This window comes from Perognathus longimembris, chromosome 9 (genome assembly GCF_023159225.1).
Source record: "Perognathus longimembris pacificus isolate PPM17 chromosome 9, ASM2315922v1, whole genome shotgun sequence".
Classification (NCBI taxonomy): domain Eukaryota; kingdom Metazoa; phylum Chordata; class Mammalia; order Rodentia; family Heteromyidae; genus Perognathus; species Perognathus longimembris.
The window spans coordinates 7,900,503-7,926,425 of record NC_063169.1 but is presented as its reverse complement, the minus strand read 5'-3'; the positions used below and the strand labels follow the sequence as shown (position 1 = coordinate 7,926,425).

At 44.3% G+C, this 25,923-nt stretch overlaps 2 protein-coding genes across 2 annotated transcripts in view; both read right to left on the bottom strand.

Annotated features, from left to right (window-relative positions):
* Nucleotides 1–5,063: 5,063 nt before the first annotated feature.
* On the bottom strand, nt 5,064–10,121 carry LOC125357043 (cytochrome c oxidase subunit 7A2, mitochondrial). The gene is made up of 4 exons (XM_048353679.1): nt 9,986–10,121; nt 8,868–8,957; nt 5,987–6,071; nt 5,064–5,264 (listed from the first exon to the last, which is right to left on the bottom strand). The coding sequence occupies exons 1-4, from the start codon at nt 10,001–10,003 to the stop codon at nt 5,206–5,208; spliced, it is 252 nt and encodes an 83-aa protein (XP_048209636.1). The 5' UTR covers nt 10,004–10,121; the 3' UTR covers nt 5,064–5,205.
* A 5,951-nt stretch (nt 10,122–16,072) lies between these two features.
* Tmem30a (transmembrane protein 30A) overlaps nt 16,073–25,923 on the bottom strand; it is a 29,654-nt gene continuing 19,803 nt past the window's right edge. The window contains exons 4-7 of the mRNA XM_048353678.1: nt 22,345–22,432; nt 20,786–20,935; nt 20,001–20,207; nt 16,073–16,755 (exon numbers count right to left, since the gene is read on the bottom strand). Coding sequence (XP_048209635.1) covers nt 16,562–16,755; nt 20,001–20,207; nt 20,786–20,935; nt 22,345–22,432 — 639 coding nt within the window. The 3' untranslated portion in view covers nt 16,073–16,561. The remainder of the gene's footprint in view (nt 16,756–20,000; nt 20,208–20,785; nt 20,936–22,344; nt 22,433–25,923) is intronic.

Sequence of the window (25,923 nt, the reverse complement as noted above, 5' to 3'; positions counted from 1 at the left end):
TGAACATAAGTGTGCAGATACAGAAAAAGATCTTTAACCCTACAGAATATTTTTTTTAAGTCTTGTTGACTTGTTAGAATTTGTGCTCTTTGGTAGCAAAATTCACCAATTGTAATAAATTATTGAGCAATAATCAGAAAAACCAAACATCTAGAATAGCTTATTTGGAAAATCATAGTATGATTAGACACACAGCAAATTCCAACCTCTGTAAAGAAGAACGCATTAAAGGTAGAACCAACTCATCTCGTGGACAGACAATCTGTTAGCAAAGTTCCATGAATGGTCTAGAGATGGGACTTAGTGTAATACAAAACTAGAAGTCTGCCAGGCTCTGGTGGCTCACGCCTGTCATCCTAACTACTTAGGAGGCTGAGATCTGAGGATCATGGTTTGTAGCCAGCCCTGGCATAAAAGTCCTTGAGATGTTGACCTCCAATGAACCACCGAAACCCAGAAGTGGCACTTGAGCACTTGCCTTGAGCAAGAAAGCCTAGGGACAGCCCCCGAGATCCATGACTGACCAAAAATAAGAGAACCCCCCCCCACCAGACTTCTGTGAATACAAAGCCAGAACTTATTGTGTGTGTGTGGGGGGGGGGGGTACCAGGCTTGAACCCAGTGCTTTCATCTCGTCCCTTGGCTTAGGGATGATGGATGCTCTGTCACTTAAACTACACCTCGCCTTCTAGCGTTTGCTGATGGGCTGGAGTAGAGTCTCACAGACTTCCCTTCCCAGGCTGGCTTTGAACCGTGATCCTCAGATCTCGGCCTCCTCGTAGCTAGGATGGCGGGAGTAGGCCCCCAGTGCCTGGCATCGCTTCCTTACGCTGTGGACACTGTGTCTGAGGCGCGAGGGAGGGCAGAACGGAGGCGAGCTTTTCCCGCTGTTCCCAGGTCCACACAGCTTCTTCACCATGGGCCGTGACGTCAGCAGTTACTGCGCCGTGACGTCAGCAGTTACTGCGCCGTGACGTCAGCACTTACTGCGCCCGGCGCGATTCTCAGTACCTCGTCCACTCGCTCAGGCGCGTTCAGGGTCATCCTAAATGACTACTACCTCCAAATCACAGGAAAAGGCCACCCGGCGTGGAAGTTTGTATTTCCAGTAGAAAAAAGTACATAAATAAGTGCATTATCTCTGGCTGGAAAGTTCTGAGAAATAAGAGGACCCTCTATTAGACTTCGTTTTCCTATACTTTCTCTCCCTTCTTGTTGTGGGACATGACTGCCCAAAGACTTTGCCATCTTGACACTAGATGTGGCCACACGCAGATCACACAGTGATCTCTAGACAGGCAGCTGTGCGGTGGAGATGTAGACAGAAATAGGAGAGGAGACTAGGGAGGGGAGCTGGCTTCTACAGTGACACACAACTATAACCCCAACACTTAAGGGGTTAAGGCTTCCGGATCGTGAGTTCAAGGCTAGCCTGGGCTACAGAGCAAAACTCTCAAAAAAAAAATAGAACTTGACATGCATTCAGAGGGTATTCGTGAAGTACTCAAGCCTTCCACAAATGGAGTCAATAGGCTAAAGAAATGGTGACAGCCTGCAAGTAACTAACAGCCATACTGGGCAAAGAGCAATGAGAAGCATGTGAGCTCTTTACACGTGCCTGAAAAACCAGTGTGATAGGAGTTCAAATAAGCGTGGCTTCAGACAGGCAAGATCCTGATATTGTCATCTTAGATAGGAATACTTTATGTCGTGGCAGAGAGAAATGTGAAATTTCCCCTTCCTCCCTATACAATACTGACCTCTAGTGGTGAAATGGCTTCCTTTCGGGGCCCCCGAACCCCAAAGGGGAAAGAGAAGGAACAGGGAACGTCCATTTCATCAACAAATCACTAATAAATATAAATATATCTGTGATTTATTAGTGATAAATCAAATCCAATAAACCGGAGCTGATTTGTGACCATTTGTTTCAAGTTGGGCCACTAAGTCATTTATTTCTCTTAGCAAAAGCTGTTCTTGAGGGAACTGGTCCCACCATGCATGGATGGGGGCCTCACCCAGGGGGGCCCTGGGAAACTCAAAGCAGGGAGGAGGCCTCCCCGCAAGGGTGCTTCTTGTCCTCGGGCTGGGGCCGGGAGCAGCTTCCTTCTGAGAAAAGAAAAGGCTGACGATTCCACAATTTATACCAAACATGTTGAAGAATGAATCAATTGAAAGCCCCAAGTCAGCAGGGCCAGCGACTCTCACCTGTAGGCCTAGCTTCTCAGAAGACTAAGATCTGAGGATCAGGGTTCAAAGCCAGCCCAGAGAGACAAATGCAAGAGATTCTTATCTCCAGTTAACCACCAAAAAGCCAGAAGTGGACGTGTGGCTCAGGTAGTAAAGTCCCAACCTTTAGCAAAAAAAAAGCCAAGCAGGAGAACAAAGCCCTGAGCTCAAGCCTTAGTGCGGGGGGGGGGGGGGGGGGGGGAGGAAGGAGTTGCCAATTACATCCAAATGCTGTTTGTGCCTTCTTTTCTTTTTGTATCATGTGTTGGCTCATTGACATTTGGGAGGGCACCGAAATGGAGGGACAAAGGGCGAACACATGCTCAGTGGTCCTCACTAGACACTGTGGGAGATGAACTACACAACTTCTGGGTGGAGACGGGAGGAAAAAAAACTGGGCGAGAGCGAGGGGAGGGGTGACATTGTCCAGAAAGAAACATGCTTTTTACCGGACTTATCTAACTGTAGCCTCTCTGTACACCACCCTTTATAATAACATCCCATCTAAGGTGTGGCTGTTTTCTGCTTTGTCAAGTCATGGGACCTGAGCCGCTCCCATAGTAAGCGCTCACCTTGTTGTGCAGGCCCTGGCTGGGGAATCAAGCTCAAGGTGTAAATCCTGGAGAGCAGAACTGTGTCATCGACCTCAGTTTCTATCCTAGAGAGGACTTTGCCAGAGTCAGAGTGGGCATCTCAGTTTGTTGAGTGAATGCATGAAGAAAATGTGTTCCTCCTTCTCTATGCAAACCATGCCATGGGACCCAGGGAGGAGAGCGTTTAGGAGTGTCTCAAGACTCGACCCTGGGCAGAGCAGCCCCCAGCCAGGTGGAGGCTCAAGGCTCCGGGAAGCCACTGACAGGAAGGAGAGACCAGAGACACAGAAAATCCCACCCCGGGAAAAACATGGCACTTCAGTAGCAGAAATGAACCAATTGCTTCACACACACAGATGGGCGCTCACAAGCATGGTTATGTAACGCAGATCCAAACTCGGCCAGCTAATTCCAAGCCAGGGAGACCTTTGGCAGTACTGGCCCAACACGGCACAAACCCCATCGAGTCCCTGGGGCTGCCCTCTCCAGGTCTACATCCTCGTATTCTTAGACCCAAGGGCCATAGCGCTTCTATCCTCTTCTTTAAGGGCAATGTTGTGACTGGGGATTATAACTGCTAACCTGACACCTTCATTGCTGCCGACTCTTCTCCTCTGGTTAGCCAAGGTGGCAATCCAGCCAGGTGCTGTTTGAGCTGGTTGACTGGGTAGTTTAGGCCCACTGCTGACAGTTACAAGATTACTGGTTGGCTGGTCTGTGTTTTTTGGTTGTAGGTTATTTGGAGGGAAGGTGGTACTTTTTTTTCCTGTTTGCTTGTAGATAAAATCACTCTGTATCCCAAGCTGGCCTCAGGCTCAAGAGCTGGGATGGCAGGCAGCAATCCCTGTTCCCGCCGGCTCGCCTCTCAACGCTGTCAGCCTTCACCGCTGGACAGTGCTGAGGGTATCTCTGCCAGCTCGCCACAGGGCCGATAACCGAGGCCGCCTGGCAATGGGAACGCCTACCTCAGGTTAAGAACAGAGCGTTCCAGGCCCAGTGGCTCACGCCGGAAACCCTAGCTACTCAGAAGGCCGAGACCTGAGGATCTCGGTTCAATTCCAGCCCAGATAGAGAAGTCCTTGGGTCTTCTCTCCAGTTAATCACCAAAAAGCTCAAACTGGAGCTGGAGGGGCAGAGCCCTAGCCTTGAGGCGCCTTGAGTTCAAGTCCCAGGACTAGCAGAGAGAACCAGCCCTTCTGTTGTGGTATAAGTATGAAGTGTTCCTCAAAACAAGACTATGGTTGAAACCTGCTGTGATGGACCTCATCATTGAGAAGTCAATGGGCCCTGAGCCCTCTAATCAAACCAACAGACTCGTTCCTGGATGGATTCACAACATGATGTTCTTTTTTTTATTATCTTTAGTCGTGTTATCTTTCGTCTCGGCACAGTACTGCATGAGTGCAGTGTATCCTGATCACGGTCCCTGCTCCAGGCTCTCCCCACCCCCTCGTCCTCTCCAGTTACATGCTCCTGACGGGCGGGCCCTGCGTGGAGGACGCAAGTCACTGGGCACAAGGGCTTGGAAGTAAGCTGGTTTAGAACCGAGGCTTTCAGACCTCAGTGGCTAGGATTACAGGTGTGAGCCACCAGCACCCGGCTCAGCTATGGAAGACATCAGAGCAGATTCACAAAAAGCTGAGAGGAGAGAGAAAAATTTAAAATGGTTAGTCATTATGATGCCAATTCCAGGCTATCCCAGGGCAGAGGGCAGAGGGCAGAGGGAGCATGGAACTTCGCTTCAACAGTCGAGCCCGCCTACTGCAACAACAGCCCGCTTCCCTGCTGCAGGGGGAGTGATCTCTCTACGCCAGCACCTCCATGCTGGACACAGCACCCTGCTTTCCCTCTGCAGGGGGAGTGATCTCTCTACGCCAGCACCTCCATGCTGGACACAGCACCCCGCTTCCCTGCTGCAGGGGGAGTGATCTCTCTACGCCAGCACCTCCATGCTGGACACAGCACCCCGCTTCCCTGCTGCAGGGGGAGTGATCTCTCTACGCCAGCACCTCCATGCTGGACACAGCACCCCGTTTCCCTGATGCAGGGGGAGTGATTTCTCTACGCCAGCACCTCCATGCTGGACACAGCACCCCGTTTCCCTGATGCAGGGGGAGTGATTTCTCTACGCCAGCACCTCCATGCTGGACACAGCTTGCAGACAAACATCTCTTTTTGCTTTTCTTTTTTTGTTTCTTCTGGCCTAAGGCCTAAGTGTTTACCAAAATAAGAAAAGGAAAGCATGGTAAAGCCCGCTTTATTGTGGTGGTAGTTAGTACAAGTCAATAAATATTGATCCCCAAGGGAGAGCTGGGTTACTCAGGACAGCGCTGGTCCGCGGCGGGATGGAGGGCGCGGGGCCGGGCCGCGGCCGGGGCTCCAGTCAGTTCTGCTTCTTGGGAAAGGAAGCCACAGCCAGCTGATAGATGGCGTACGCTGTTCCTGAAAAGGACAAACAAAAGAACCGGGATGAAGCTACATACATTGAAGCATTCCAACCCAAGTGTGGAGAGCCAAGACTGGCACGAAGGCTATTCTAACGAACACTTAAAAGTGTGTTTTGACAGACACCGGCCACATTTTCAGTATTATTTCAAAATATTTGATCTAGCTCCAATATTAATTTCTAGAGAAGAGAAACAGTATGCCAATCTCAACACGATGTAGTTATGTCAACACAATACTATCACCTTGAGCTGGGCACCAGGGGCTCCAGCCTGTAATGCTCATCGCACAGGAGGCTGAGATCTCAGCAACACGCTTCAAAGCCAGCTCGGGCAGGAAAGTCTGTGAGACTCTCAGCTCCAATTAACCAGCAAAAGGCAAGAAGCGGAGGCGTGGCTCCAGTGAGAGAAGTACCAGCTTTGAGCACAAAAGCTAAGGGAGCTCACCGTGGCCTACAGTTCAAACTCATGTACGTGTACATACACACACGTACACACACACTCACACACACACACACACACCAGATTAAGAACATATATAAAGCCTGATCATAAAGTGTTTCAAAACACACCAAAAAGCTCTTAGAATGACAGTGTATTTCAATCACCCTGTCTGTCCTTACACGAGATACAGTGAGCGCCCAGTCTGGAGACAGACTGTGTGTGGTAAAACGCGACCATGAAGTGAGCTTCACCACCACTGTTTTCTGAAGGTCTTACCGCCAACTGTGAGGAACATGGTGGCTCTGTACAGGAGGGCGTCGGCCATCCCGCCCTTCAGATGCACTGGAATTCCATTATCCTCCTGGGGAGGAAAGAAACCAAGACGCACTCCGTTGTCATTTCCAACTAAGTTTTAAATAAAAGAGCACATGACACCCTCCAAGTTCAAACTTTTTTTTTCTTTTTTCCCATTCCCAGAGGGCTTGAACTCAGGGCCTGGGCACTGTCCCTGGCTTCTTCCCGCTCAAGGCTAGCACTCTACCACTTGAGCCACAGCGCCACTTCCGGCCTTTTCTGTTTATGTGGTGCTGGGGAATTGAACCCAGGGCTTCATGCATGCTAGGCAAGCTCTCCACCACTAAGCCACATCCCAGCCCCCAAATTAAAACTTTTTTTTTTTTTTTTGGCCAGTCCTGGGCCTTGGACTCAGGGTCTGAGCACTGTCCCTGGCTTCTTCCCGCTCAAGGCAAGCACTCTGCCACTGAGCCACAGCGCCACTTCTGGCCGTTTTCCATATAGTGGTGCTGGGGAATCGAACCGAGAGCTTCATGTGTAGGAGGCAAGCACTCTTGCCGCTTGGCCATATTCCCAGCCCCCAAATTAAAACATTTTAAGTAATAAAATTAAAAAGGTCTGTATACAGTCTTAATTTTCTCTGACGATTTTTCAAATATAAACTCCTAAAAGTCAGCATTCCTGTTTTAAGGCTAATTTGAGATCCAACAAAGGTGTTTTTGTCCTTGGAATATATAAGCATTAAAACTATATATAATATACTCATCAAACTCAACAATTTCGATATGATGGAAGAAAAATAGCCATACTAAAAGTCAGAGGAATGATTTTTTTCTCCTTATAAAGGAGGATTATTTTTAGGTATATGTACTTTCATCACTTAAAAGTTTACTGGGAAAAAATGAGAATTCACAATAAAACCACTCATAACCTAACTACTTACAAAGACAAACTGCTCTACCACACCCGTTTCCCCAAGAAATAACTACCACTTACAGAACACTACAGATCTCTACTTTTGAATGCTTATATTATCAATTCCTTTATAAGCATTGTTTAATAGAAAATGAAATTATGTTACATAATGATCTGCCAGACACTACTTTTGCTAAGAAGTCTTAAAAAACACTTTGTTAATCAACTTGAAATTACCTTATTCTTTTCAGTGGCTACAAAATATTTCACCATGGGTAAATTATCAGCTGAATTAGCCAATCCTCTATTAATGCATATTTAGTTGGATTTTTTTAAACATGCATCCGGCTTTCATATGCTCATGCAATTATTTTTACAGGAAAGTCTTTAAAGAGTGGGCTTTCTAAGATGAGAGGGTAATGTGACTTGTGTTTAGTGCTAACCTCCTTAACTTTTGTCCCAATGACACTACTAGTTAATGCAGATAAGGCACTGTGGATGAAATGTACTTATCTCCCATACCAGCTAAGCACAATTATTTACATCTTTCTGAAATCTTGCTAATTATATGTGACTACAGCAGTATCTTGTCGTGTTAATGTATTTTGTTAGTTTGTTCTCATTTTTATAAAAGCTAGCTTTCCAGTTCCAGGAGTGAGTGAAGACAGGGCAGTCTTATGACTATGGAAGAGCGATGGAAGGGCTCAGGGTTAGGACTATTTCTTGGTCAACAAATTTACGCCAAAGGAGGGCAAAGGGAAACACAGGTGTAGTTCTGAAGTGATGGAACCTTCAGGGCCCGGAAGGCCAAGGGTCGGGTCCCGGGGTCCGGCAGCACTCCTCCTGCTCCTGTCCCGCAGGGCCCACGCAGCCAGCAGGGCCCCGGCCGCTAGCGCAGACCCGCGGCTTCCCAACCCACAGCCTGACTAGGACGCGGCTGCGCAGTCGGGAGCAGGCCCCGGACGCATGCCTCACCAGCCCATGGCAGGCAACTTAATTTAGATTCTGGGGTTTCTGCTCTTTATTAATGACATTAGCCTTCCATACTTAGAAAATGCCTTAATTTGTACCCTGTGTTTTGTAAGTATAAATCATTAAAAAAAATGATGCCATCAAGCCTTTCTCTTTTCTCTTTAACAGCTCCTTGCTACCTCCAGATTATACAAAAGGGGAATCATTTATATGTGCCATTTATTTTCTTAGAAGAGATCCAACTTTACCTTTTTTTTTTATTGAGGGGGTGCTGGGCTGGGAATGTGGCTTCGTGGTAGAGTGCTTGCGTCCTTGAAGCCCTGGCTTCAATTCCGCAGTACCACATAAACAGGAAAAGCTGGAAGTGGCGCTGTGGCTCAGGTGGTAAGAGTGCTAGCCCTGAGCAAAAGAAGCTTGGGGGCAGTGCTCAGGCCCTGTTCAAGCCCCAGGGTTGGAGGGGGGTGGGTGGGATGGAGGGAGGGGATCTTTTGAGATAAAAGTCTTAACTATATAGTGCAGGCTGGCCTGTAACTCCTGATTCTCCAGCTCCTGCCTTCCTAATGCTGGAATTACAGGTGTGCCCCATACCTGGTCTCCTTTAAAGCAATTGGTTTTTTCCTAATAGTGACCTATTGTACCACTTTCTACAGATATTCGATAGCTTTTACCTTATAAAATAAGCCCCTGTATATATATTTATTCTGTTTCCAGAACCTGTCTATGGCCTATTTGTCTATCCTTATGCAACTATTCCCCAAAGAACAACAGTTCATCATAAACTCCTCCCCCAAACTTCCTTGTTGGCCTATTCCTTTTTCCCTCACATTTTACTGCTTGTTGTCTTAAAGACAGTAAATGCTCTGTTAGATACCAACAGATTTCCTTATTATACTTTTGCTTATACAAAAGGCTCACTAATAAGCAGACAACTCTAGATTTACTATCTCCATCTACAAGATCCTAGAAAGTTCAGTACCTGAAACAGCTTTTGTTTTTCTGGAACTTTGTTTTGCCAGTGCCGGCGTGGAGCAGTGCTGATGGTTCTCTGGGTAACTTGACGAAGAGCCTGAAATGGAAAATGCACATACATTAAACACACTTGACAGCCCACAGAAGCCTTCCAGGCTAGTCAACTCCAACCCTTCTTTTTGGAGATGGAAATGGAAACTAATGCATAACTGCCTTGTCAGCAACAGAAACTTGGGCCAGCACCCAGATTGTTCAATTTGTCACCTCTCCTCTGCTCTGCTCTCCACAGTAACACTCCATAGTCTCCAAAGGTCACACGCAAGAGCTTCAGCTAGTGTGAACCGGTACCCTCTGTAAATAAACACTTAGGAAACCACTGATATACAGATGCAGAAATACTTAAGCTCAGATGTCATTTTATAATTTCTCGTGTTATTAAAATTTGTTATATGGCAGCCAAACGCACCAGGGTGATCCCTACACTTAAAATGTTCCCCTCACTCCGTTTATCCTGAGGTGTTTATTTTTTGCAGTGCTGGGGGAGAATTCGGGCCCCGAGCCTACTAAACAAGCATTCTTATCAGAGCCACATCCTCAGCCCTATCCGAAAATTTTAATGAAGGGTATAAAGCTGTCCTTAAGATAAAACATTCGCATTCCACTTAATTGCACTAAGGAAAAAAAATATGATCTCCACTTTCTACAGCCAGTGGCACTGACTGAGCGGCTACATAAAGCTCGGTTAGTTACAACAGAAAAGAATCATTGTAACCATTTTCCCGGGGCGAGGCCGAGGGCCCCCGGGTGGAGGCGATCGCTCGCGGCTCGGAGATTGCGCCCCCGCCCTCCCCGGGGGCGTCAGCTCCCGGAGGCCCCGCCGGGGTGAGGTGTGCGCGGGTCCGGCCCACGATCTGGGGGGCTTCGCTAGCCTCTAGGGGCACCCGTCCCCCCTCTTCCTGCCCAGGAACGGCCCAGGGCGCCCGCGGGTCAGGTCCAGCAGGACGCGGAGCAAGGTGACCCCGGGCGCGCTGGGGCCCGCTCCCCAGGACAGAGCGCCGCCGCGGGGGCCCCGGGCCTCCGCTCCCCGCCCGAGCCCACCGCCGTCGCGGACCCCGGACGACTCACCAGCAGATTCCGCAGCATCCTGGCTCGGTGAGCACGGCCGACCCGGACGAGAGAACAGCGGAGCGAGAGCCACCACTCCGGAACCGGAACCGGAACCGCTTCCCGACCGGGCGCGCCGGAAGCAGGCCGCCGTGCCGACCATAGAGACCGGAAGCGGGGCGAGAGCGGCGCCGCGCCTGGGCCGCTCTGGCCGGCCCGGAGGTCGTCGGCTCGCTGGCCTCGGCTCGGACCTTCACGGAGTAGCCGGGGTTGCAGGCGATCGATGGAGCCCGGGTCGCAGGCGAGAATCCACCAACCCACCACAAATGCACCCAGCGTGAGGGGTGGCTTGAAGCCACGTGTCTTAGCACACCACGGCCAGCGACTGTCCTACGGTGGTGACTGTCCTTCTTTTTCTTTCTTGGATCTTCGTCCTCCCCACTTTCCAAAGCTGAAACGCCTCACCTGTGTTTTATCCGACACGTTGGCTTGACATGCCCTTGGTACGCCGACCACTCACAAACGTCGGGGGCGGCATTTCCCTCAGTTCACCACAGCTCCCCTTAGCAGGCCCAAGGGCATGGCGCCCATCAATAAGACCACAAGCGAATTCTGCTTGCCACTTCCCATTTTTAAACCTTCTCCTCAGCAATTTCCCTCGTTTTAAGACCCAAATGTTTACTGCTTTCCTTCGCACCTTATAAATAATACAGTAGTAGATTTGGCTGGCAGTAATATCAAAATGTAAGGTGAATCCGGACACCACTAAACTACCACCAGCTTTTCCCATTTGGATTACTGGAGAAACCGTTTTTATTGGTTTTGATTTCCACTCAATTACTTTCCAGTCACCCATCTACCACACAGCAGTGATCCTTCTGTGCCTAAGTTGGATAAGATGACAAAGCTCACTGCGGGGTTGTTTTGGTTTATTTTTTTTTATTTTTATTTTTTGCCAGTCCTGGGCCTTGAACTCAGGGCCTGAGCACTGTCCCTGGCTTCTTTTTGCTCAAGGCTAGCACTCTGCCACTTGAGCCACAGCGCCACTTCTGGCCGTTTTCTGTATATGTGGTGCTGAGGAATCAAACCCAGGGCTTCATGTATATGAGCACTTTTGCCACTAGGCCATATTCCCAGCCCAAATACTGTTTTATTTACTGTGCATTCCCAGGGCCTAAAATAACAACTGATCCACAGGAGAATACTCAATAGGTACAGGTGAAATGGAAGGCATAGTACACAAAGTAACTACTAAAAAATGTTTTGAAAAAAATCTTCCTGAATACTTGTTGGGACTCCTTTCAAAAACTCTTGTCATTATCCTCTTGCTTCTGCTGTGTGAATAATTTGAACAGAAAAAATAGGCTCCTACCCAAACATCAGTTTGTTTTCCTTTTGTCCTTGTCTCTAGAAGATTCATAAGAAGTATTCACAGCATTCCATGAGTACATGGAAAACTCTGATCTGCATAACCTGATTTGTAGCACAGCCTGAATATGGTCCTGCTCATATCAAAAAACAAATCATAAAAAGTTTTATGTGATTTGTGTGTGGAGGGGGCTTACTCTACTTCAAATATGACAAATTATAACGTATATATATACACGCATGTATATAATAGTACAGCTTCATGTGGAGTAGAATGAATAACATGTTAAGAATAGTTTGTCATGTAGCTCCATGCGTCACCTTTGGCAATCAGGAAGCATCTGCTGTTAATTGGTGTATTATTTTGTTATTGGTAAATAATTTAACTAATTGCAAGCTTGTTTTCATCTCCTACTGGTCTCCTACTACTGGTAGAACAGAATATTTTTATGGAAATATTGATCCATGGGAGATAAGTAGTTTACAAGACAGTATTGGCCAAGTAGAAATCAAGTGAAAGGGAGAACAAGGAAGAGGTTAAAATGACTTAGAAGGGTCAGCATGGTATCATGCAGTCATCCCATCGACTCAAAAGGTGAAACTGGGAGCAGGGCCTTGTGAAACCTAAGGACCTGAGTTCAATCCTCAAGTAGCTCAAAAAGCTGTAGAAAACACACATTAAATTGGAGCCACTTTGTACAATTCCTTGATCATTTACAAAGAAAACAAGACCCCATTCCACCCCCTTCCTCCTGTAGAGGACTAGAGAAACTAGCTCAAAGAAAATTTCTGAGTACTGGGTCCCTGCCGCTGGCTGCAGCAGTGCTTAAAACGTGTTCTACCTGAGAATTCATTACTTTGCTAAGCTTTTTAGCAACAGCTTAACAATTTGGAGCGCTAATGAAACAAAATTACTTTTCAAACACAGTTGATAAATACAAAGCAGTCAAATAGTGATCTGGGTCTGATGTACAACAGACTGTTAAGACGGGCTAGAAATATGAGGGAAGTCAGCTCTCTGAACAAAAGAAAAAAAATGGTAACCAAAATGCTGACAATGCAAAGTAGGAAACAAAAGCAAAGATGCATTTGCATCCATACATAGTCTCAGAAAAAGAAGGCAATCCATAGGGGACCCTAACCACAGGATATTTCAGAAATAAGAAATGAAACAAATCTTAGAAACGAAATTTGTTTTTGGAGTTTTTATTGGTACGGGCTGCGCGTGCAGCACAGCGAGACGTCTAGTGAAGATGGGGACACTGTGCAAAAAAGAACACAGAACACCTGCCAGAGAAGGGGAAATTTTAAGACATTAAAAATGAGGTGACTAACTGCAGAAAAAAAAATTTGTAAAAGAACTGTAATTATGGTACACTGCTTTGCTCTGCAATAGTGAGTAAAGTCATTCTCAAACAACAGCTGATGTACTTACTACATATTAAGATGTAACGATATAACAGGGGGTAAGGTATATAACATCAAACTGTGCTTAAAACTTAAAATCAAGTAAATAGAGAAACTGAGATAATGGAGAAAAAAATATTTTTCGGGGGGTGGTGCCAATCCTGGGGTTTGAACTCAGGGTCTGAGCATTTTTTGCTCAAAGCTAGCACTCCACCACTTGAGCCACAGCTCCACGTTCAGCATTTTTGGTGGTTAAAGTCTCACAGACTTCCTGTCCAGGCCAACTTCAAACCTGGATCCTCAGATCTCAGCCTCCTGAGTAGCTAGGATTATAGGTGTGAGCCACCAGTGCCTGGCAACCAGAGGAAAACTTTCAGAGTCAAAGTGATTATCTTTGAGGAGGAAAGAAGGTTCAGGCAGGGACAACTCCTTTTCACCAAAAAGCATTTAGAACTTTCTAGTGGATTCCTGAAGTTGTGTCATGTTACTATGATGAACTGTACCGATATATAAAAGCAAATGCCCTCCCCCCAAACAGCAAATAACATCACCATAGTCTGATTTGTTTTTAGACAAGATATTTATTTGGAAATTTCAAATGACATTAGGAGAAATGTGATTCTTAGGCTTACTGAATGGTGCCATGGGTTAAAGAGGGGTCCTAAACCATTTCGCCAGACCATGCCTGTTTTATTCACCAAACGTCTAGTGTCAGCAGCAGGTTTTCAGTCCCTCTTCCTCCCCTCTCAAGGTTGCCGTGGTCTCAAAGAACAAAACTTTACAAGGTTAACGACAAACAAGGCAGTGTCTGTCCAAGGAGGGAAGGAGGGAGGGAGCGAGGGAGGGAGTCGCTCCCCTCCCCAATCTGGCTTTTCATTTCCTGTGCATCTATCTCCCTTGTGCTTTTCCCCGTCCAGGCCTCTTTCTGCTTCCAGTCCCTTCCCCTAACACCAAATGTAGCCTCAGCCAGTCTGCCTATACCCAGGTAACAATCTGGTCACTCCTTGATAAGAACCGATGCTCCTTAGTACTATCAGTAAGTCTTGCCATGTATGTTGTCAGAGGCTAATATAGATATAATTAATTTTAAATAAATGATATTTTATCAAATTGATAAATTAAAACATGTACTCACTGACCCTGGATTAAATCGTTCACCTTTTAAGACTGAGTGCTAACCATTAAGAACAACGTTGGGACCTTGTTATTTGCACAAGACACTTGACTATAACAAAATTAATTTGATCGTTTTTATTAGTGCAGAACATACTAACAGGATGTTAACTTCACTATCCAATAAATGCATTGCCTGACTCTGCTTGAATGATTATTAGGTAAGTAGCTATTTTTCCAGTTTATTTTTTTAACTGCCGTACCATGTCAATAAAATTTCTTGGCTTTTACTCATTGAGTAACTTCTTCAACTGAGAAAGAGTTTCATGTCAAAATATTTCCTGACAATTGATACATTTCTCTTAACCTAGGTTAAAATGTAAGCCTGTGATACATGAAAATGACATCAGTGTTTCCAAAACAAAAATAACCCGGGGTAAATGTCTTCCCTTTTTCCCCACACTTCCCAGAGACCAAAGGAATGTTCCACGTTCTTCCATAGCCATCCCTGGGCGCTCAAGTGGCAGGAGGCCACCCAGGCCACCCAGGCCCTAGGAAAACAGAGCACACTCCCGCTCTGGGCTGAGAGTCCAGGCGCCACAGGCCCGAGTGGAGGGAGAGAGCTTCCGCTTTTCCTGAGCAGAATCCGTGCTCCTTCAGTTAGAAAAGAGATGGAGGACAACAGGCCCCCTCTGGAAAGTTTGAAGGAACCTCGCACCACTCACAGACTGATCCAGAAAATAAACTGATATGTGTAAGAGACAATTTTCAGAAAAAAAAAACACCAGAATAACAAAAACAAAAAAAAGCATGCTGAGGGCTGACAAAATAAGGACTACTTTTACATCAGGACTATGTACTCAGAAAGTTTAGAGTAACCATACACCAAGTAACTCATGCAAGAATATTTTCATAAGTTAGAAGCCACTATGAATTACAAGTTCTTTTAACTGAATTTCATTATATACAAAACTGGATGTGTGTGGCACATTTCTATTATGAATTATTTCATTTTTTAAAGCAGGTATTATTCAAAATTGATACATTACCTAGACCTTTTGATTGGAAATATAACTGAATGAAATCATTACAAATCCTGCATAAACAAGCATTCTTGTGCATAAACATGAGTTACTTTAGGTATATCAAAAAAAAATTTCAATGTAATTAAGTCATCTCTGATTCACACATTTCCATGCATGTGGAAAAATATTTTACATTCACTTCAAGACTTAAGTTTCATAGCAAACAAATTATAGCATTTATTCAATAAGGAATATTAAAATAATTCCAGTTAGTAGAGAATACTTCATAATTTATCATGTACATAATCCAAAATCCCCACAATTTAGGTAGGAAATTTCTAGAACATCTTTTAAAGTACATATTAGGAAAACTAGCCAAAACAATTGTCATCTTAACTAAAAAAAAGAAAAAATGTGTATACACATCCACATTTGACCTGTATGCCAAAATTGCAGAGAGGAAATTAAGATTCTAAAAATGTACATTATCAGAATAGTAGTACTGAAGCCAAAAACTTACCTGCCATTAAGAACAGCTTGAGGTATTTCCAATGCAGAAGTGACTCTCTTTTTTTTTTTTTTTTTGGCCAGTCCTGGGCCTTGGACTCAGGGCCTGAGCACTGTCCCTGGCTTCTTCCCGCTCAAGGCTAGCACTCTGCCACTTGAGCCATAGCGCTGCTTCTGGCCGTTTTCTGTATATGTGGTGCTGGGGAATCGAACCTAGGGCCTCAGGTATCCGAGGCAGGCACTCTTGCCACTAGGCTATATCCCCAGCCCAGAAGTGACTCTCTTAATGTTAAATACACAAGGATGAAACAAGTCTCCACTGAGCACGTAGACGGGGTTTATGGTTGGAAGACAGTGCTCTGGCTGGCAGCACACGCGCCTCTGTTCCTGGCTTCCCTTGCACAGTGTAAAGCCTCAAGGGACAGTAACCAGGCATAAGTGCATCTCAAGTGCATTCGGATTCCTCACGGCCACATTTGAAATTCTTCTATTCCAGACCTTCTCCATCTCTCCAGACAAAAGCATTCATTTCTATGTCACACAAGGTAACCATGTCCTTTGAATTCAATGCTACGCTTAGCACCCCCCTCCCAAAAAAAAACACTGTATGCAGTGGATAAATAGAATAGAATGATACCATCTTTGAATACAAAGGTGGCACTTTAAGCCTTCACACAAGACACGAGAAAACGATGAAGTGTTTTATTTAGATTGGTCTGTCTTCATCTTTCCCTAATTCTGAATCGTGAAAGGTTATCAAGTCTTGACACTCATACAATTGTAATCCTTTCTCTTCACACATTGGGCACACATATACAGCATCATATGTCAATATATTATTATTAACATAGCATAAACATGTAAGCAGTAGATGCATTTCACATGAAAGAGGCTCTATGCATCATGGGGCTGGTCCCAATAAAAGGCAAACACCAGAATGCTATGTAAGCAGTTACAGTGTTGACAGAATCAATATAGCTAATTTTTGTAATACCCGTCCTATAGTTTGATAAGTCATTCATAGGTGAGAAGCAAATGACAAAGACTTTCTTTAAAAAAAGAAAACTTATGTGCCAACTTCAAAATGATGTACTAACCAGACATCAGCATTCAAAAGCTAGGTTGAACAGGACTGGCCTTGATGCACATGCAGTAGATTTGTTTTCAGAATATAAAATTATATGGTAATGTCAGCAGTATTACTACTGTTTCTATATTTATGATTAATTACTAGCAGTACAACTCCCAGAAGGAAAGAGATGGATCCAACGGTGATGTAAGCAATCCCCAAAAATGGATTTTTTCCTCCCATCCACGAAATAGTGGTCAAGATCATCCGTTTTCGTCCATCGAAAGAATGTACCGGGTAATCTGAAGAGGGTATTTAGGAAAACGTTTCCATCTCTAATTACTTCATGCATAAAATGCACATCTGTGCAATTCTCTGATACATAGGTACCTTGCTTATATGTTCCAAATCATTAAAAAATTATATTATTAGCTAAAGGGCTAATTTAACAAATTACTGCTTCTTGTTGTTGCTGCTGCTCTGCTTTTGCTTTGTTTTACAGCTTTGGAGATCAAACCCAGGCCTTGTGCACATAAGGCAACGCTAACTCTGAGCTCTGGACGTCTCTAGTAGATTAGATGCTTAAAGTAGTAAAAGCCAAAACAATCAATTAAGGTTTATAAAGTTTCCCTTTGCTTTCATTAAACAGAAGTTAAAGGCTTCACAGTCATTTAACATGAAAACAACAACAACACTTCAAATAGACAGCAACAAAGCCCAAATGGACAGTGACAGTGTGGGGGGAGGAGGAAGAGTGATCAAACTGGCAGTGTCCGTAAGCTCAAGGAACATGTGCGAAAAATGTAGTCATGAGCTGGGCTCTGGTGACCTAGACCTAATCCTCGCTGTCTGAGAGGCTAAGACTGGGTCGCGTTAAAGGGCAGTCTAGCCATACATGTAAGACCCCCTTCTCAACCAATGGCTGCTCACATGGGGCACACTTGTCCTCCTAGCTACGTAGGAGGGTAACATTGGGAAGACCTCAGTTCCAGACCAGCCTCAACAGAGTCAGGCAATTATATGTCAATGGGAGACACCCATGCCAGCTAGTACAGGAAGCATAAGAAAAGCGAATCCCACCAGGGTACACTCCCAGGGAAGAAGCAAGATGCTAACTGAAAAATAACCAGTGCAAAAGGGGTTGGAGAAACGGCCAAGTGGTTAGAGCACCACTGAGTCCAAACCTTAGTACAACCAAAAATAACTACTAAAAACAGCGTAGTACGAGACTGAGATGGCTCTGAGAAGAGTCACAAAGCATGAGCGTCAAGTCTGACTGATTTGATAAACTGGGCCATGTTGACGGCTAAAACGAAGCCGGAGTGAAAAGGTGAATTTTCCTCCTGGAACAGGTCTAGGATTCCGGCCGCAGTGAAGGTGGAAGACAGAAGCACGCCCTCAATGAAGAACCACAACTCTTTCACAAGCATCTTTAACTCCAATAACTGTTGCTATCATTTCCACAACTTTTCATGTCTCCAGACAGAGCCTTGTGTGTACAAGACTGACAGGATTATTTTTACTCATTTCTTAAATCAATCTTAATCGAAGACAGGAATGATTTTAGAGCTCTAATACAACATTTCAGGAACCACGTACACCTACACTAATCTCTCTCTCTGTATCCCAAATCTAAAAAGATAGGTTAGAAATCTAGTAGTATCTACCTTACATCCCTATTTTGATAATTAACGCTTCATGGTCTAGAGACCCACAATGTGTCCTGTCAATGTTTGAGACATCTTTTATTTTTTCTCGACATTCTCTCAATACTTGGGAATCTGCTAAAGACTTACTGAATGTACACTATCTTCCAACTAAGAATTTCCTCTACTGTGCTCTGTATTAGACTACACTTCGGTATTTCCCCCCCTTTTTTTTTTTTTTTTGGCCAGTCCTGGGCCTTGAACTCAGGGCCTGAGCACTGTCCCTGGCTTCTTCCCGCTCAAGGCTAGCACTCTGCCACTTGAGCCACAGCACCGCTTCTGGCCGTTTTCTGTATATGTGGTGCTGGGGAATCGAACCTAGGGCCTCGTGTATCCGAGGCAGGCACTCTTGCCACTAGGCCATATCCCCAGCCCTGTATTTCCCCTTTTTATTGCATCTTCTAGGTCTCACTGATTGTGCTAGAGCTGCCCTCTATTTTGGCCATTCCCCGAGGATCGTGTCCTTTCTACCACAGTCTGAACTAAGCCTTGATGTTCTATGTGTACCATTAAGAATCAAGGATACAAAAATGACCTTTAATTTGAAACTGGTCTATTAATTTAGCCTTTAGTTCTAGCTACTCATGAGGCTGGAGATGTGAGAATCAAATTGCATCACCAGCCCAGAGAGACAAATGTGAGAGACTCTTTCTTATCTTCAATTAACCAGCAAAAAGGCAGAATTGGAGGGGAGGCTCAAGTACTCCAGACATGAGCAAAACAGCCGAGATCAAGCTCCAGTTCGGCACAAAAATAAACAAACATGCAAATAAATAAGGGGAGAAAGATAGGGAGGAGGAATGAGGGAATGAAGGAGGGAGGGAAGTAGGGACGGAGGGGGTAGAAAAGGAGGGGGAAGGAAAGAAAGGAAGGGGGAAGGGAGGGAGGGAGGGAGGGAAGGAAAGAGGGAGGGTGGGTGGATTCTGATTACATTAACATTACAGTATGTTTAATGATAGGATAAAAAAAATTAAATGTAAGGACCTTGTTTAGCAAAGCCCAATGTTTCTTCCCTAGAAAAGATTATCTATGTATACACGGATTGATTTGACTAACTAGCTAAGTGAACCAGATAGATGGGGATATTCAGCCTATGGCGGTGGTCAGTGCCTTAGTCTTGCTCTCTAGCTCTCCTAATTACCACCCCAGCCAGCTTCTTAACTGCTCTAGGCTCCTACATTCTGGTCTCGATGGAATGCTATGTACCTCATATTACTGCTTGAATAAAATAAAAGAATGCTTAGTATATTAGTAACATATAGAAGGAACGAAATAAGTACTTATTAGTACTGAAAATGAACCTAAGTTATTAAAGTACAAAAAAAATACAAGTAACGGGCAGGGGCTATCGCTGAGTAGAAAATCGCGTTTACCATGTTCAAGGACTTAGGTCTGATCCCCAACACCATAAAAACAAACAAAAATAAACTCTAGTAATAAAACTGTTTTGATATATGAACAGATCAGTGATAACTGCTCATTTTAATGTGATTAAGCACATGTGCTGATTTTTAATATCTTTCCAAAAATCTATTAAAACAGCTCGGGGTTCCTAATATCTATTTGGTATTAGGTATATTCTTTGCCTTTTAATCACAATTATAGTAAATCAAGTATCTATATCTTAAGTAACTTTATCAAGTGATATGCTTGAAACTCTACTACAACATATTCACAAATTCAAAACATTTCTATACGAAACAAATTAGGAATATTCTTGTACATACACATACTCATAAGAATTCAAACTAAAGCACAAAGTAACAAGCCACATAACTGAGATATGGCTACAGACACCTTTCAAACCCTATGAATTTGAATCCATAACCAAAAAAGGATACTGTATGTGATATTCAAATAGTACTGTCCAGCTGGCAATGTTGGATGTAAATCAGCTCTCCGTTCTATAAGACGATACAGCTTACGGAAAGTAGGTAATGCAGCAGTACGCATCCAAACCATAAAATCCTCGTTTATGAATCCATTATTATCGGTGTCAGAATCTAGCATGTAAACTGGCTTAAGCCAATTTACTGGCTTTGTTGTCCCTTAAAGAAAAGTGGAAGAGGGAATGGGGAAACCAATATTAAGAGTGTTAACAAAAATTCACTCTACTAAAATTAAGATGCACAATATGCAATCTGATTATTTTCAAAAGTATAAAAATATTTATATTCTAAGAAGTGTTAAAAGCTAATTCTCATAAGAACTGAACAAGAAAATTAAAGATTTGGATGATATCCCAATAAAGAGAAAAGACAAGAGAATATATACCAAAAAAAAGCAAATTACTTAATGAAAAATATGTTAAATACTGCATTGTGAATGAAGGCAACACAAACAAAAATAAATTTAGATTGAAAACCGGAGCGTATATAAAGAAATTTGCCACCGTTTTTAAAAGATAATAGCTGACACCTTTCTAATACCAGATAAATGGGATTCATGATATAAACCAAACAATTCCTTTAGAATTTTAAGTACATTACAACATTTACCCCACTTGGTATTAAGAAAAAAATGTTGTTCTTTAGAAAATATAAATTAGCTTAAAACTCTAAAGGGGGAACATTTAACCTACTTCATTAAAACTCCTACTTTTCTTTTTAATGGAATATTATTTTACCTTTAAACCGTTCTTCCAGGGTTCCTGCTCCAGGAGGATTTCTGAATTTCACATTTTTATCTGTCCACCAAGCAATGCCTTTCTTTTTCAAAATAATAGGTGTAAGTGCAGAGTCAGATTCATTGGCAAGCAGAAACAATTCTAACGTATCTAAATGTAAGAAAAGGAAAAGATTACTAAGGTTCACTAAAAATCCACAGGGCCTGCTTTATTCTACAATAAACGAGGTTCTGCGATCTCTCCTAACAGCAGAAGTCACACAAATGTATGGCTCCTGTCCACTCTTTCTTTCCATGTGAATTTACTATGGCTCCTTGGTTATTCTACAGCGGCTTCATTTTCATTACAGATCTAAGTCACAGAAATGTGACGAAGTGTTTTAATATCAACCTAAATAAAATTTCAAAGTAAATCAGCTCTTTTCTTCCTTGCTAAGAAGCCAGGAGCCAGTGGCTCCTACCTGTAAGAGGATCACAGCTTGAAGCCCAGGAGACACTTATCTCCAAATAACCACTCAAAAACTGCAAGTATGGCTCAGAGTGGTAGAGTGTTAGCCTTGAGAGCAAAATAACTCAAGGACAGCACCTAAGCCCTGAGAACTCCCCAACTAACCAAACCAAACCAAAGTAAAACAACAAAGAAAGAAAGAGGGGCTGGGGATATGGCCTAGTGGCAAAGGTGCTTGCCTCATATACAGGAAGCCCTGGGTTCGATTCCTCAGCACCACATATACAGAAAACAGCCAGAAGTGGTGCTGTGGCTCAAGTGGTAGAGTGCTAGCCTTGAGCAAAAAGAAGCTCTGGGACAGTGCTCAGGTCCTGAGTTCAAGCCCTAGGACTGGCAAAAGAAAGAAAGAGAGGAAGGGAGGGAGGAAGAGAGAGAGGGAGGGAGAGAGGGAGGGAGGGAGGGAGGGAGGGAGGGAGGGAGGGATATATATAAAGTTTACTTCATGTTTCTCTCTCTTTTTTTTTTTTCGCCAGTCCAGGGCTTGGACCCAGGGTCTGAGCACTGTCCCTGGCTTCTTTTTGCTCAAGGCTAGCACTCTGCCACTTGAGCCACAGCGCCACTTCTGGCTTTTTCTATATACGTGGTGCTGAGTAATGGAACCTAGGGCTTCATGTGTGCAAGGCAAGGACTCTACTACTAGTCCACATTCCCAGCCCTCATTTACTTTTGAGGATTTTTCCTGTGACTATTAGAAAATTTTAAATTATCTGCAAGGCTCTCATTTATGGTCATGTTATATTTCTACTAGACACTGCTACTCTAAATGATCAAGTACAATTCCTTTGTGATGGTACAAATAACCAAAGTCAGTGCGAATGGCGGCTTGGCTGTTATTCTCTTATATGAAACAGGAAGTTGAATACCTCTGCTTCATCTACTAAGGGACAGAAATCCATTCTACAGATGAGAACGCTCAAAGGGGAGTCAGCACATTACAGGATATTCATCTTGAAGCTGAACTTCTCAATTTCATTCCTATATACTAAATAATCAAATCCGTCATGAGATTATTCAAATTGTTGTCATTGTTTGTGTTTATATCTGTATCATACCATTAAACATGCTGTTGGCAATAGCTCCACAAGGAGCAATTGGTTTGTCTTCATTTCTTCGGTAAGGCTCACATTCCTTGCTGGGATTCTAGTTTTTGGAAGAAAAAGAAAAATAATTACCTAGGTATATGGAGGACTAGGAGGTTCCCTCATTACTGATTACAAAATTCAACACCTGGGTTTTTCCCACTTGTAATGTAGATGTCAGAAGTATGTATTGAAAATAGACTATAAATAATACATTTAAAGAACTGGAGGCATGGCTCAAATGGCAGAGTACCTGCCTTACAAATGGGAGGTCCGTACTTAGATCAACCCTCCCCCAAATTAATTAATAATGCTACACTTAACTCAAAATATATCCTTAATCTTACTGTATTACCTTTTTGGTTCCCCTTATCCTCTGATACTGGGAGTAGAAATCAGGACTTTGTGTTTGCTATGTGCAGGTGCTCTACCATTTGAACCTTGCCCCGAGCCCTTTCTGCTCTAGTTGCTTTCGAGATTGGAGGGGGGGGGGGTCGTCTCACTTTTTGCTCTGGTCTGCTGGGACAGTGATCCTCATATCTACACTTCCTGGCGTCACTGGGGTGACAGGCGCGGGTCCCTGTGCCCAGCCACTTCTGCTGAGATTAGATTTTACAAACTTCCTGCCTGGGCTGACCTGGAACCTTGATCATAGAAATCAGTATCCACCTCCACCTAGCCAAGATGACAGGTGAGGGGCTGGGAATATGGCCTAGTGGCAAGAGTGCTTGTCTCATATACATGAAGGCCCTAGGTTCGATTCCTCAGCACCACATATATAGAAAAGGCCAGAAGTGGCGCTGTGGCTCAAAGTGGCAGAGTGCTAGCCTTGAGCAAAAAGAAGCCAGGGACAGTGCTCAGGCCCTGAGTTCAAGCTCCAGGACTGGAAAAAAAAACAAAAAAACAAGATGACAGGTGAGAGCCCCCAAGAGCAGCCCTGCATTGCCTTTAGCATGCAGCATTTGCTTGCATATATTGTTACATAAGGCTATATGCAATTATTGGCTTTTTCTTCTCATATTAACATCTAAAGACTATTTCTGTCAGAGAAAAATTAAGAAATGGTCATCTATCAATCCAGTTACTGTAAAGGGAAGCAGAACCCAGGCACCGGCGGCTCACACCTGTAATCCTCACTACTCAGGAGGTTGAGATCTGAAGACCGTGGTTCAAACCCAGGCCAAGCAGAAAAGTCCATGAGACTCTTATCTCCAATTTACCACTCAAAACTGGAAGTGTTGTGGCTCAAAGTGGTAGAGCACTAGTCTTGAGCAAAAGAGCTCAGGCCCTGAGTTCAAGCCCCCCAAAAAGAATATTAAAATTAAAAATAAAGGGTAGCAAAGAAATTAAGTTTATAGTGGTTTTCTAAACAATTCCTCTGACTAAAGTGAGCCTAACTTATAAAAGGTATATGCTTAACTAATTTTATAATTCTGTATTAAAGAGAAAAGAAAGGAAGAAAGGGAGGGAGGGAGGAAAAAGAAAGGAGGAGAAAGACAGAGGGAAAGACAGAGAAAGAAAAAGAAAGCAGGAAGGGAGAGAGGGAGGGAGGGAGGGAGGGAAGAAGGGAGGGAGGGAGGGAAGGAAGGAAGGAAGAAGGGAGGGAAGAGGGAGGGAGGGAAGGAGGGAGGAGAGGACATGACAGGACAGTGAAGGAGAGGGGGAAGGGAAAGGGGAGAGGGGAAGGGAATGGGAAAGGCAAAGGAGAAAGAAAATGAAGAGGAAACGAAGCAGTCAAATGCAAATCCCTAAAGCAATTGCACATCCAGGTACTGTGAAAACAGAAATGCTAATGAGGCAAATGTCTGCCTGTCTTCCAGGTTTGGGTTGTTTTTTTTCTTTGTTGTCAGTGTGTACAAAGGGGTTACAGTTTCATATTTAAGGCAGTGAGTACATTTCTTATCCAAGTTGTTACCTCCTCCCTCACTCCCCCCTCCCCATTTCCCTCTCTCCCCCATGAGTTGTACAGTGGGTTTACACCATATAGTTTTGTAAGTATTGTGGCTGCATTGGTTTGTCTTTTTATCCTTTGTCTCTCAGTTCTGGCATTCAGGTTTGGATTTGATTTAGTCTCTACTGAAGGCTCAAGGAGATGGGGTGGTTACAGGGTTCCGCTAGAGGTGTTCTAGGATGGCCAGGACACCGGAGGCATTCTGGGACTCCAGGCCATGCAGTCCATGTCTCCACACACACAACTGACCAAGATCATCTCAACGTGAAACCAAGCAGATGGAAGGGAAGGAAGGAAAGAAGACGGGGGGGGGGGGGGGGGGGCCGAGGGAGGGAGGAAGGCAGGCATGATAAAACCGTCTCTATTCATAGACGAGTGGATCAAAAATTATAGTACCTATACAAAATGGAATTTTATACAGCCATTACAAAGAACAGTATCTCATTTGCAGGGAAATGGAAGGACCTAGAACAAATCATGTTAAGTGAGGTAAGCCACAGTCAGAGAGACGAACTGCATGTTTTCTCTCACATAATCCAGTAAGACAAAGGAGCACACTCTTGAGAGAGGAATACAAAGGCACAGTGCCTCTGTGCATCTGATCATGCAAAACAGTACTTATCAAAATGCTTTCTTCACTGTTGTTTTCGTTTCTTTCCTTTTTATCTTGTTTGTCCATTCATCTGTCTTTGGGAGGGTAAGTATGGGACATAGAAATGGAGGGACAGGGCTGGGGATATGGCCTAGTGGCAAGAGAGCTTGCATTGTATACATGAAGCCCTGGGTTTGATTCCCAAGCACCACATATATAGAAAATGGCCAGAAGTGGCGCGGTGGCTCAAGTGGTAGAGTGCTAGCCTTGAGCAAAAAGAAGCCAGGGACAGTGCTCAGGCCCTGAGTCCAAGGCCCTGGACTGGCAAAAAAAAAAAAAAGAAAAAGAAAGAAAGAAATAGAGGGACAAAGGGCAAATGTAGCAGTGGTACTCACTAGACACTATGTTGAAATGAACTATACAATGTGTGTGGGGAGAGGAGGGAAAAAATTAAGAGGGATGGAGTATCAAAAAGAAATGTACTGGGCTGGGGATATAGCCTAGTGGCAAGAGTGCCTGCCTCGGATACACGAGGCCCTAGGTTCGATTCCCCAGCACCACATATACAGGAAACGGCCAGAAGCGGCGCTGTGGCTCAAGTGGCAGAGGGCTAGCCTTGAGCGGGAAGAAGCCAGGGACAGTGCTCAGGCCCTGAGTCCAAGGCCCAGGACTGGCCAAAAAAAAAAAAAAAAAAAGAAATGTACTCTGAGTTATGTAACTGTAATCCTTTCTACATCACACTTTAAAAAATGTCTGCATTCATCCAACAAACTTTTAAGTACTTTTTGTTGTTGTTGGTGATGGTGGTGGTGGTTGTGGGGCTTGAACTCTGGGCCTAGGCGCTGTCCCTGAGCTCTTCATCTCAAGACTAGTGCTCTAACCACTTGAGTCACAAGCACCACTTCTGGTTTTCTGGTGAGACTGAAGAGTCTTACAGACGTTCCTGCCTGGGCTGGCTTTGAACCATGATCCTCAGATCTCAGCCTCCTGAAAAGCTAGGATTATAGGC

Bases quoted from the DNA above. Each gene is read 5' to 3' on its own strand.
- LOC125357043 (XM_048353679.1), bottom strand. The intron at 6,072-8,867 runs GTACTGAACTTT...TTTCCTCCCCAG, and splicing joins AAAAACAAAAGCTGTTTCAG to GAGGATAATGGAATTCCAGT. The intron at 5,265-5,986 runs GTAAGACCTTCA...TGTCCTTTTCAG, and splicing joins CATGTTCCTCACAGTTGGCG to GAACAGCGTACGCCATCTAT.